General features: G+C 44.8%; 1 protein-coding gene across 5 annotated transcripts in view; it reads right to left on the reverse strand.

Annotated features, from left to right (window-relative positions):
• Positions 1 to 12,444, reverse strand: part of STN1 (STN1 subunit of CST complex) — a 40,865-nt gene extending 28,421 nt beyond the window's left edge. For 2 of the 5 annotated variants that reach the window (XR_014295103.1, XM_082633684.1), the window contains exons 1-3: positions 12,055 to 12,443; positions 11,495 to 11,687; positions 4,155 to 4,250 (exon numbers count right to left, since the gene is read on the reverse strand). Coding sequence is in view for 4 of the 5 variants with exons in the window: in XM_082633684.1 (XP_082489810.1) it covers positions 4,155 to 4,250; positions 11,495 to 11,627 (229 nt within the window). In the remaining variant the exon portion in view is untranslated. Of the gene's footprint in view, positions 1 to 4,154; positions 4,251 to 11,494; positions 11,688 to 12,054 lie in introns of all 5 variants that reach the window. The other 3 variants (XM_082633681.1, XM_082633682.1, XM_082633683.1) reach the window with 3 other exon arrangements.
• Between the last annotated feature and the right edge of the window lie 964 nt (positions 12,445 to 13,408).

Below are 13,408 nucleotides of genomic sequence, written 5' to 3' on the forward strand. Positions count from 1 at the left end.
ACAGTGCAAAAAAAAAAAAAAAAAGAATTTCCATTGTACTTGGATTTATAACTGCAGAAAAATTTGCAGACGTTTCAAGGATGATAGGATCAAGGAATGAGAGGTGTTTCTCTTGGCCTAATTTTTGACAATCTCAGAACAGAGGTTGATCAACATGGGTTAAGTGGGCTTAATGATTTTTAAAAAATCATCAGCTAGACTGTTGTAAAAACACATGTAATTTAGAAGAAACATATGGCAAAATTCCTTTATTGCTTGTTTAAGTCTGTGTTTAAAGCAGAAGCTGAGAAGAATACTTCTTATACTGAAATAAATTCTAGATGGATTTTATTTTATTAAATACAATATAGGTGAACTTAAGAAGATGAGGAAAAAAATGGGTGAATACTTTCAATCCTGGGCTTACAGTTGGTGGGGGGAGACTTCTTTAAACAAACCTGAAAATCACAACTCATTCTAAAAGTCTGATATATTTGACCAACTAAAAACTAACACTGTATAGCAATTTTCCAAATAATGGAGTTAATATCTTAATATATAAAGAACTCATATAAATTAATAAGGAAAAGACCAAAACTATAAGAGAGAAAGTGGCAAAGAAAAAGAATACGCCGTTCATGGAAGGTACAAAAATGACCAGCAGACATATGTCAGTATGCTAAATCACTAGTTACCAGAAAAAAGAAAGCAAATTTAAATAACTTCTCAACTACTAGAATGACAAATATTAAAAATACTGATACCCTCATATGCTATTAGCAGGAGTGTAAATTCATACCAAATTTCTAAAGACTAAGTTTGGAAATGTGTATCAAATTTTGAAATGTATATATCCTTTGACTTAGTATTTACTTCCAGTAATTTATCCTAAAGAGAAAAATGGAACAAATGCACAGATATATATATTTTGTATAAGGCTGTTCATTATAATATTGTTTATAGTACTGGAAGTTGGAAATAACCTAAATGTTTATAAATATATAAGTGGTTAAATAAATTACAATGGCAAGGCATATGAGAATACAAAGTTATAATAAAGATCCACGGTCATTGCTATTAATCTCATTGCAAAACAGAAATTATATATATATAGTCATATATATCATATATAATCTAATTTATGTAAAACATTAAATAGTGTGTTTTGACAGAAATGACCTTAAGACATGAAAATGCTAACAGCAGTTTCTTCTGGAGTATGTAGAAGGAACCCCATATTCAATGTATACATTGACTGTAAGCCTAATTCCAGAAACATTAAAAACAGAAAGAAATAAGGCATATCTATATTTCTTCATATTAGGAACATGTTAGAAAAACCAGGAAGGATGTTCACCTAAACACTGATATTGTTTTTATCTGATTTACAGCATTTCACATGAGCTTTATGTACTTCATTAAAATTTTCTCTAGCTTTAAATTTTATTTCATAGTGAGTATCATTTTAAGAAGCAAAAAAAAATCAATAAGGAGATTTTGAGTTAAAAAATAATGTATGACACTTCTAGGCACACTACTTCTCTGGCCACTTTAAAATTTTGCCTTATAATTCTAAGTCAAAAAATATTAGCACATGAGCATTTGTTCTGGAAAACGTGAGGTCATTCTGGTCTTGACTGTAGTCTCCCAGGATTCTAGGTCTGAGCTTGAGTTGCTGCCAGGTGCTCTGTGTGCTCAGGGCACTGCCACCAAACTCTCTGACTTCCCGGTTGGTAACCTCTCCCAGCAGACACTGCCCTGGCATCCCGAGGCCTGGCTACTGGAAGGCCCTGGAAGGGGAGTGTCCTTGCCATGCTGGGCAGTGTCCTCCCTAGCTAGGCAGCATGGCCTGGGCTGCCGGCCTTTTGTTTCAGCCATGGGACGAATCAGGGTGAGCAGGAAGTAACCCCAGCATATAGGCCTGCAGTGAGTCAGGAGGAACAGGACCTGGGACAGCAGGAGTAGCCACCTGGCAGGTGGCCCGAGAGCCAAGCTGGGCCTGAGAACATCAGGGTATGTGCAGCTCTCCCTTGAACAGGCCTCACAGGAATTAAAGTCCCAAGTGTTTATACTCTCAATTACTTCAGCCTTCAGACACTTTTCATTTCCCCACAAACCACAGATGTGCCATGCTCTCACGACATCCAGTCTAAGAGAAATGTTTACTGGGGAAGAGTCAGCCATATTGCCTTCATCTCTTTATGATGGGAAAAGGGGTTAAATGAAACGCCTTTAGGTCAGAGGCATTATATCTGGCCTGGTTCTACAGCCAGGACTGATGTCCTCAAATAGCCTCATTCTGATCTAAAAATCAGAAAATTAAAAACCAGATGCAGCTGATTTTTTGGGGTGGGGGGTGGGAGGAGGAGCATGGGACAGAGAAAAATCTCTTTTTCTTTTTTTAAAAAATTTTTTAATAGACTTTATTTTTAGAGCAGTTTTAGGTTCACAGCAAAAGTGAGCAGAAGATACCGAGGTTTCCCATTATCCCCTGCCCCCTCACACATACAGCTTCCACATTACCAACATCCCCACCAGAGTGGTACATTGGTTTCAACTGATGAATCTACATTGACACATCATTATCACTCAAAGTCCATAGTTTACATTAGGGTTCACGCTTGGTGTTGTATATCCTGTGGGTTTGGTCAAACGTATAATGACACACATCCACCATTAGAGAATCATACAGAATAGTTTCAGTGCCCTAAAATTCCTCTGTGCTCCACCTATTCATCCCTCCCTGCCCCCTAGCCCCTGATTAACACTGATAGAAAAATCTCTTTTTCTTTTAGAATTTGAGTTATATGGAGACTACACAGCACACTGGAGTCAGTAAAGAGACTGGACCCATCAGTGGAACCTTGAGCAAGTAACTGAGCCTTAGTTTTCTCATCTATAAAATGGAAATAATATCTGTCTTTTCCCATTTCAAAAGATTGGGAGGAGAATAACATGAAATTATGCGTGCATACGTGCTCTGTAAACTGACAGATACTATCATTTCATCACTGGTACTTGGAGAGGAAGTACTATAATGTACCACAGATAATGTACTTGCCAGCAGCTGGGTATGCTGTAGGAACTTAGTGAATGTTTGTTGAACTGCCTGGAGAAAAAGAGAACCAGTATCTTTGGTAAAATAAAGCAGAGAAGAGATCCAGTATGGGGATGCATGACAAGATAATCTATTTCAGAGTTTTAAAAAAAATATAAGCTGGGAAAAAGCAGAGGGCATGAGAAATCTCATCTCTCACATGTTATTGTATAAGCACAAGACAATCATCCCCAGGAAAATGAATATATGTTGAAGAAACTGTATCTGTAAATTATCAATCATGCACAGACTGCCAATGAAATGTTCTTGGTCACCTAGTTCAACTGCCTTCTGTTTTTCCCCAAGTAGAAAAAGAATACAAATCCAAGTGAATACAACAAAAAGTGACAATGTTAATTATAGCAAAGGTTGGAATTCAAAGTTAAGCTTCCCACAGAATATCCAGCTTGGCCTCTTAACTACAGAGAATCTGAGGCAATATATTAAAATGATTACATTAAACTCAATGCAAAAAAAAAAGTCAAGACCCATGACACTAAAATCATATTCTAATAGTTCACTGGTGTCCAAACTACAGAAACCCTTTACTTAGTTTCTATCATCATAAGGGAAGGGAAATTTTCTGATAATGGATATTTACCCCTTTGGGTACTAAAAAGCTTTTTTTTTTTTTTTAACTGTTCTGGATATAAATCTTATAAATTATTTTTCATATCTCCCTGTCTTCTTAAAGAGTCTACTTTAATGTTAATCTGGCCTTTTATTTTAAAGGTATCAATATAAACATATATTACCATCCTTTGCTATTTATAGCTATGCCCTAGGTATCAGGTATCTGTCCCTGATCAACCAGTGACCCTAGACTAGTTTAATTCTTCTGCCTCCTAGCTCCCCAGCAGCTGTCACCTGACAATATTCATCAGTATCATTCCCACCCATTGCCTCATTTTACACTTAGTCCACGTTGGTGGCTGCAAATGGTTCCCAATAGAGGACAAGCACATGGGGGTTATGAGAGGCCCCAGTTGCTCTGAAAGGCTGGGGTTGCTTCAAATTCAATGTCCAGCTAAGTGGGGTCCTTCCACATAAACTCAGTGTCAGACACAATTGTTCTTACCTCCACAAATGTAGAAAGCATCTCTTTCTCTCACTCCAATTACAGTTCCCAAGATATCTACCTGTTTTATTGGATGCCCATTGTAAAAAAATACACCTGAAATTAAAGGGAAAAAAAGGCAAAGTCCATATAACGTATGATGACATTTTCTGCTTCAGTAAATGTTAACTGTGTCAAAAATCAGTGGCATGCTGCTTGCTAAAATTTCAGACTTAAGAATCAGCTCTTGACAAATGCCAAACCCCAAGAAATTCAGATGTCTTTTCCTCAAGGGTTATAAATAGAAAGTGTGGCTTTAAAGAAGCTTGTACTAGCACAGAAAAGAGAAAACCAATATTGTCCAACTAGATCTGGTTAATCTTCTTTCCACTTGTGAAAATGAAATGCACCTGCCTGTAGAACTCTCATAAGGGGCCTAAAAACAGCCGCAGTATTATGAGACACAACACAGTACTATGTTTTGAGGGACTGGAAAAGGAAAGAGAGAGGAAACCAAGAGAAAAGGCTTTTCTAGGAAACCAGTCATCATTTCTACGAATTAGCAGTAGCACTTTTTTTTTTTTTTTTTTAAGAAAAAGAGAAGATAATTAGGTTACAAAACACTACCCTTTGGGGCCAGATTACGACTCAAAAACTTCTCTTTTTAAAATTCTATTTTCAAAGCCTAGGCAACAGATGCCAGCAGGCAGGTTCCCGCCAGAGGAGAAGCGTGAGAGGAAGAACCCTACCCACCGACTCCCAGAGGCCTTTTTTGGACTCCGTGACGGAGATGGAACAGAGGGTCTCCTGGCAGTGGTGAGCCCTCAATTCCCACCCAAGACCCCAGCGCTGTCCCGGCTCCCGTGGGGCCCCCAACATCCTTACCTGAACTGCCTGTTTGGGCTTAAGCTACTTGCATTGTGTTCCTGTCACCTGCAGCTAAAGAGTCTGGACTAAAATCCTCTCCAGGCTTTTTTTTTTCCTCCCTACGATGAAAGAATTCTTTACTTTCAGAAAGAGGCTATAAACTTTTAAATGGCGACTTCCTTTTCAAATAAATACATGAATTGCAAACAAAGAATCAGTCATCACTTCAGGTATTTGGCCACCCTCACCCTCTCCGGTCCTCGCCAAGTCTGGTCAGTCTGTCTTCTCCACATCCATGGGGGGAGGGGACCCCGCAGCCTGAACCCTGAAGCCCTTCAGAACCCCCAGAATGGCCTCCACTGATGGTTCTCTTGTTTCCCATGTGGACAAAGGGGCTGGGGACCAATCGCCCATGGCCACGTCCCCAGGGGATGGACAAGGAGCTTCTGAGCCTCAGTTAGCCAGAGATTCCAGGGGAGTGAGATGTGGTTGGAAGATGTCAAATTCAGCCGAAAGAAGGGCCCTCCCCCTAGCAGAGGCATACTTCTAAAGATGACTTAGTGGACTGGAGACCGTGCAGAGGGCAACCTTGGGGGCCAAGAGCTGAAACGGCAGGGCCACATGAGGGAAGGAGCCTGGGTCCCTGTGTCATCTCCAGAGCAGAGTCGCTTCCCTCTAGGAACACTTGGACTGAATAGGGTCAAACTGGTTCCACAGAAGATCCATGAAATCTTAAGAGCAGGACAGTTCTGATTGACTTCTCCTCAGTTCTTACCATTGAAACCCAGTGATGACCTGTGGGGAGACCCTCAGTCCTCCAGCCCTGCCTGCCTGCACTGATCAGACACAAAGGAGAGAGGGCACCTTCAGAGGAGGGTGACCCCCATAGGACCTTTGCTGGCAGACTTGGGCTTACTGCAGCAGAAGGGAAGCTTAAATGGGGAGAATGAGCCTACCCCAGGGTCAGGGGCATGGCATCCTCTGCTGAATGAAGTGTGCCCCACCATCATGCCCTGACACGCTTGTGTGCAGAGACAGGCTATGGTATGGCCCTGCTTTGGTCCAGCTTTGCTGTAGGGCTGAGGCGGGGGGATGAGGGTGGCCTGAGCTCCACACTGGTCTCTGGCTGCAGTCAGCCCTTTCTGCTTCCCCAAATGCGCTAGACTTTCTATCTGTGCGCTGAGCAGAGCCAAGTTAGAGAGAGCTCTTTCCTAGACCTGACTGGCCTCTGTCTCCCCCAGCCTAACTGATGGTCTGTCCTGGTTGCCGGGCATTAGAGACAGTGTGCTCCTGGTGCCATCAGAGACGGTACACCCCCCCAGGGCTCTGCGTGGCTGGTGTGGCTCCCAGGACACCAGCAGTGGGAGGCCCTGTGGACCCATGGAGGGCCTGCTGCCTGCCCCTGAAGAGTCTTTCCAGCTGGTCCAGAAGCCACTGTGGGGTGCTCTGCTGGTGATGTTGAAAGCTTGAGACAAGCCCCAGGATTCTTTGGGTCTTCCTGGGACACCCTGGTATGTGCCGCTATGGTGGTTTTTATAATGAAGAGCCGACACGCTTTAAGAAGGGGAAAAGAGCCAGCCAAAAGGTGTTCTGCCTGGGCTGAAGTATACAGAAAAGGCAAGTATACAGAGAAGACTGGACTGACGACACAAGCCAACAAAGTCGTCAAGTCACCTGTGGTAGATGCCAGTCCTCCAATATTACCAACTCTGCACTGGGCAACACTTGAAAAAACCTGAACAGGTCTCCACTGGAGGGCACAGTAGACTTTCTTGAAAAAATACAGAAAAGGGAGCCCCCTAAACTTTCTTTTTTAAAATTTATTTTATTATTTATTTTTTTATTTTTGGCTGTGTTGGGTCTTCACTGCTGCCTGCGGGCTTTCTCTAGCTGCGGCGAGCGGGAGCCACTCCTCGTTGCGGTGCGCGGGCTTCTCATTGCGGTGGCTTCCCTTGCTGCAGAGCATGGGCTCTAGGCACACAGGCTTCAGTAGTTGTGGCACGTGGGCTCAGCAGTTGTGGCTCACGGGCTCCAGAGCGGAGGCTCAGTAGTTGTGGCACACGGGCTTAGTTGCTCCGCGGCATGTGGGATCCTCCCGGACCAGGGCTCGAACCTGTGTCCCTTGCATTGGCAGGCAGATTCTTAACCACTGCACCACCAAAGAAGCCCCTAAACTTTCATCTCATAGACTGACAATGCTCGTCTTCAAGGAGAGAGTCGCTCAAAGATGCGAAAAAACAAGGAAAAACATCATAAAAGCAACAGAAAAAGAACAATGGAGGACAAATTAGCAGAAAATAACAGATGGTTTGAATAAAATCACAAAGAGAAAATTGATTGAGAAGGATATAAACTGCTTGGAAATAGAGAAGAAAGTTGCCCCAGTGTATAGAAACTTGAACTATACACGTCAGAAGCACAACCTGAACAAGAAGAAGGAGGACATGGATGGGACTTCCCTGGTGGTCCACTGATTAAGACTCCACGCTTCCAATGCAGGGGGTGCAGGTTTGATCCCTGGTCAGGGAACTGAGATCCCACATGCTGCACAGTGTGCAAAAAGTAAAAATAAAAAAGAAGGAGGACATGGAAAAAGCAATGGAGAGAACCACTTCCTTCTATTAACACTAGAATCTCCTCTATGAGAAAAGAACTTGAGAAAGCTGGATGGCAGCTCTATCGACTGAGAGAAAGCTTGATGAGCTAAGAAAAGAAAATAACAACAACAGATACTGGCTAATGCTGAGTTTAATTTGCAGCCTTTCCCAAGTGGTCCTTTCACTCCTGCTGCCTTTGGTCTACATGCAGCCCACAGAGCTCCAACCATATCAGGGGATCCATCCCCTGGATCATCAGGCCCCCAGGAAGGAGGAGGGTCACTCTGGAAGGGCTCAGGGACCCAGGGTCACAGGTAGCTTTGATTCAGCTTTCAAAGCAGTGACAGCTACATCCACAGCAAGACATCTGCCTTTTTTCTCTTTTTTAAAAGTACTTTTGGGACTTTCCTGGTGGCGAGGTCGTTAAGAATCCGCCTGCCAATGCAGGGGACACAGGGGACACATCCCAAACCAAACCACCACAGTCAAACTTCACGATATTCTATTAGTTTAACTCTAAATTCACAGGTTAATTTCGGGGAGGTGACATTCTACAACCACTTTGCAAGGCAATTCAGATGCTAACTAGCCAGAGTAAGGTTGAATTTCACAGGTTAAGGATACTGTCTCCCTCAAGAGACTCTCACTTCAAGCATCAGCCCCAAGTTTGAGGGTCCTCAGGCCATGCACACTTCTGAGCAACTGGCTACCAACACCCTCCACAACAACCTCAGGTTTGATACTTTAATAGAATGACACACAGGACTCAGGAAGGTGCTATACTTAAGATTACAGTTTTATAATGAAGGGGACAAACCAGGACTAGCCAAATGAAGAGATGCATAGGACAAGGTCTAGGAGAGTCTAAGCATAAAGCTGCCATGTCCTCAGGACACATCACCCTCACACATCAAGTATGATTACCAACCAGGAAAGTTCATCTAAGCCTCAATGTCCAGAGTTTCAATTAGGGTTTCATTACATAGGCAAGATTGACTGAATCACTGCCCACTTGACAACTCAATCTCCAGTCCCCCTCCCCTCCTGCGGGGTAGGGTTGATGTCACCTGGCTCAAAACCAACCCTCTACGCACATGGTTGGTTTTTCGGGCCTGAAAGGCCCCCACCCTGAAACTACCTAGCGGCCCAGCATGAGGCATCTCATCAGCATAAACTCAGATGTGGTTCAAGGGGTCCACCATGAATAACAAAAACACTCCTATCATTCCAGAAATCCAAAGATCTTCCAGGAACCTCGAACACAGGCCAGCCAAATTCTTCATTACACATTTGTTTCTTTTTGTGTGTGTAAGATACTCTTTGCTGTTTAAACATTTCTAAATTTTATGCAGTCAAAATAAAAGGTTTATTTTTTTATGACAACCAAACCAAACACAACAACAAAACAATACAAAAATAAAACCTAGACTAGTAGCATTTCCCAGCCCTCAGAACCCTAGAGTATAGTCTAAAGAAGATCACTCTATGAAATTATGGTTAATGTCTTCTTCAACCATGAGGTTTTGAAACCAAGCAGGGCCCTCCTGGATACAAAAGCATTTCCGTGTCCCTCGTTTCTTTTTTGTAGGAAAAAGGCTTCAGGATCCTAGACCTTCCCTGAGTTCCAAAGGGCAGATTCAAGTAGTTACTAATTAGGGGAGTGAGGGAATGCAGAAACAAAGAAAAAGCAGTCAAGAAACAATAGTGCAGCAATAAAACAGAGTCCTAGTTCCCCCTCAAGGGATATACCTAATAATCTGATATACATCTTTGAGTTGTTCTGCAGAAACTAAGACCCTCACCCAGGTGGAGGATGGTAACTACAAGCTGAGACCCCAGACTGGTCAGAACCAGAAGGTTGATGATTGAGATTCCTGGAATACCACCCTGTTACCTCACCACCAACCAATCAGAAGAAAGTCATAAACCCTGTAGCCCTCACCCCAAATGTTGCTTTTAAAAACTCTCCCCTGAGGGGACTTCCCTGGTGGCGCGCGCAGTGGTTAAGAATCCGCCTGCCAATGCAGGGGACATGGGTTCGAGCCCTGGTCCAGGAAGATCCCACATGCCGGGGAGCAACTAAGCTTGTGTGCCACAACTACTGAGCCCACATGCCACAACTACTGAAGCCCACGCACCTAGAGCCCATGCTCCGCAACAAGAGGAGCCACCACAATGAGGAGCCTGTGCAACGCAATGAAGAGTAGCTCCCGCTCCCCGCAACTAGAGAAAGCCCACGCACAGCAATGAAGACCCAATGCAGCCATAAATACATACATACATAAACTCTTCCCTGAAAACCATGAGGGAGTTTGGGTTTTTTGAGCCTGAGCTGCCTGTTCTCCTTGCTTGGCCCTTGCAATAAACCTCTCTCTGCTCCAAACTTCAACGTTTTGGTTTGTCTGGACTCACTGTGTGTCAGGCACACAAACTTGGGTTTGACAACAGTTTCATTTTAAAAACTACATCTGAAACATTACCACCAGTGACATAACAAAGATCACTGGGAGAAGTTTTCCTTGGTTTGTTGTTACTACATTATACAGTTCTTCACCCACAGGAAGAGTTAAGCTTCTATAGCATCCCTGATACTTCCTTGAGTACCTACAGAAGATCTTTACGCAAGCCTGGCATTTGGTGTGAATTAATTTCTTCCTGAGGAGATGAGCTATGAAGACTATCAGACTGTTTTGGAAAACAGACAACAGTGGGGGAGGATGGCTGCCTTCCAAGGAAAAAACCAGATCATTTCCAACAATGCTTAGAAAATGAAGGTGTGGTGAAAAATCTGCACAAAAGACTTTAGTATAAGGTCATCCAAATATATCTGTACATAGAACGGGAAACACACAAAACGTGGTCTCATTAAAATTGCATGCTTGAGATTCTTAACTACTTCTGACTCATAGCTTTCTATTCATTCAAAATAGCAAAGAGAGTTTAACCAAACTTCTCATATAGCACAGTAAACATGTGAAGATACATCCACAACTATGTAAATTACTTAAATTTACCCTAAACTATATTTGCTATATTTGGGGGTATGAAGATCCTATTTTTAGTGACCACCACTCTAATTTAAAAAAATGATTTCTTTAACTTTACATTTATAATGCTTTGTTGCTCCAATTACTACTACTTGAGAGCCCACCAGAGGCCAGGCACTGTTTAAGTGCTGGGATTACATAGATGAACAAGGCACATGATGTCCTCCCTCTCAGGGAGTTTATTTTATTTTGATTCTCATCTATTCAAAATAAAACCAGGGCTTCCCTGGTGGCGCAGTGGTTGAGAGTCCGCCTGCCGATGCAGGGGACACGGGTTCGTGCCCCGGTCCAGGAAGATCCCACATGCTGCGGAGCGGCTGGCCTGTGCGTCTGGAGCCTGTGCTCCGCAACGGGAGAGGCCACAACAGTGAGAGGCCCGCGTACCGCAAAAAAATAAATAAATAAATAAATAAAACCAACCCCCACAAGAAAATCAGGCATGGTTAATCCTCATTTTACAAAGAAGACACCTAAACTTTACAAGTGAGTCACATGCCCAGGCCAGGTAAGTGGTGAAGTTAGGAAAGGGAGCAAGGCCTGAGCTTTCCACCACAAGCAGGCCCAGAGAAAAACTGAGTATTTTTAAATATGAAAGACCTCAAACCCAGGTAAAAAACATTCTTCAGTACAAAGTTACTCCCCCAAGCATCTATTTAAAAAATAAAAATGAGACTGTTTTTAACTTGCACAGAAATGAACTTGTTTGAGGATCCAGGTTATGTCAATTTCAAAGCCTGCAGCTGGAAAGGCTCTGCTAAGCCCCTAAGCCCCAGATTTCTGTAGCTTTGGGGAAGGGAGGGTGGGGTGCAGATGCAGCACAGAGCAGCCACCAGGCCGACCAGCCACATACCTGGCACCTGGTGGGACTCCTTCAAGTCCAGGATATCCCTGATGTAGAGTTTTGCGAAGGCTAGAAACACAGGATCCAAACCCCACAAGAGGGAAGGAGTTTCCTCTTCACACCGGCTGGATTCAGACTGCATCAGGAGGCTGGGCTGTGGCTTCCAGCCAACCCTGAAAAGCTCTGCATTAGAGCCGAAGAGCTGGATGGGAGACAAAAATCAGGACGCAAAGCTGTTAACGTGGATGAAATCCACACGGCCCCTAAGCTATTCCCAGACGGGCATCCCGAACTCTGGAAGGGGTAGATCAGGGGTCCGGGGCCTGTCAAACTGCACGCCAGGGGCCTCCTAGAGCCGGCGGCCTCCTAGCGCCAGAAGGGCCGGGCCTGCGTGCTCCGAGGACCTGTAAAGAGGTGCTTCTCCAGTGAGGACCCGTGAGTTCCTTATGGCTCTTCCCCAGGAAACTCCTCTGCCCCATGGGAGTGTTTCTCCTTCTCCAAAAGTACCAATTTCTAAACGGTTAAACACCGGCTTTTCACTCTGGGGACAGATGGCCATATATGCGTACCCTGAAACCGCTTTAATGGGTGGAGTCCAGAGAGGAATGGGCGTCCTCGTGGGCACACAACAGAGGGGCAGAGTGGGTGGGTCTGTCCGTAGCCCTGCCGCTGCACCTTCCGGTGTTCAGGATGACACTGAGAAAGGGTGGAAAAGGAAACGAAAAACAGATCAGCCGTAGCCCCTCCCGCCGGGCCCGCGCCCGCGCCGTCGGCCCGCAAGTCCCTGGAGCGCGCAGGCCCGGCCCTTCCGGCGCTAGGAGGCCACTGGCGCCCAAGGCCTGGAGGCGCCGCCGCCGGCCCCGCCCGGAGCAGGAGCGCTAGGCCGAGGTCACCTCTGCTTGCTCCCAGCGGGGGGTGGGGGTAGGGCCTGACACCCTCCCTCGCGCTAAACCAACCACTGTGTCCCCGCCCCGGCCTTTCCTTCGCACCGCCCGCGGCCTCGCCCCATCCCCACGAGGCCACGCCCCACTCCGCCCACGGCCGCGCCCCATTTTGCGTCTCGCGGCTGCTTCGCCGGATGCCCTTTTCCAGGTGGTGGCGGGGTTGGTAGGATTACGCGTGGTCCGTTTGACTCTAGCAGCGCCCTCCCTGAGCCTCCCCGGGAGCGCAGAGCCCAAATCACCGAGGCCTGGGAGCTGGCCCTGAAACTCCCGCTGCCCAGACCCCGCCTTCCAAGTCCTCCTTTCATCCCGACCCCACCAGTCGTGGGACCCTGAGCCATGACCTCCGAGAGGTTGGAACTGGTTCAGACAACTTTTTTTTTTCTGTCCCTGATATTGTAAATGAACACATAAACAAAGCAATACAAAAGCAGGATTACATTGTGGCGTATTTAAAATGTTTATTTACACTTGATAGATGATTTATTAACACGCAATCTCTGGTACTGTACAGTCTCACTTTAGATAATGTCAGGATCTAAATTTGAGCCCACGAGGGAATGCGAGGCCTTTGCTCTGCCCAAGACTAGCTTTTTTTGCAAGATCATGACAAAGTTTGTCTCCCTTCCTCTTACAATGTCTATACTACGGAATGTTGTACATTTAAGAATTTTGAAAACTGGCGTTCTGGTAAATTATGGCCACCTTGATGGTGCCTGTCCCCAGTAGTCCTAATTTAAGGTGAGAAGAGGTAGCCATGTTGCACTTTCATAAATAAATAAATAAGCCACATCATAACATTACTTGAGATGTCAGGAGTTCTTCCTAATTTACAGGGACTCTGTAAAATGGCAGGAGTACAGGTCATGTTGGCAGGCCATTCCCAGGCGAGGTAAGTGGTGGCCAAAGAGATAATTGCTAAACTATTTAGCAGAGAAGGAACTTCAAGCAGCTGGAACAGAAAATGTATGTCATTGGAATC

Source organism: Mesoplodon mirus, assembly GCF_964341445.2.
Source record: "Mesoplodon mirus genome assembly, chromosome: 2".
Taxonomy (NCBI): domain Eukaryota; kingdom Metazoa; phylum Chordata; class Mammalia; order Artiodactyla; family Ziphiidae; genus Mesoplodon; species Mesoplodon mirus.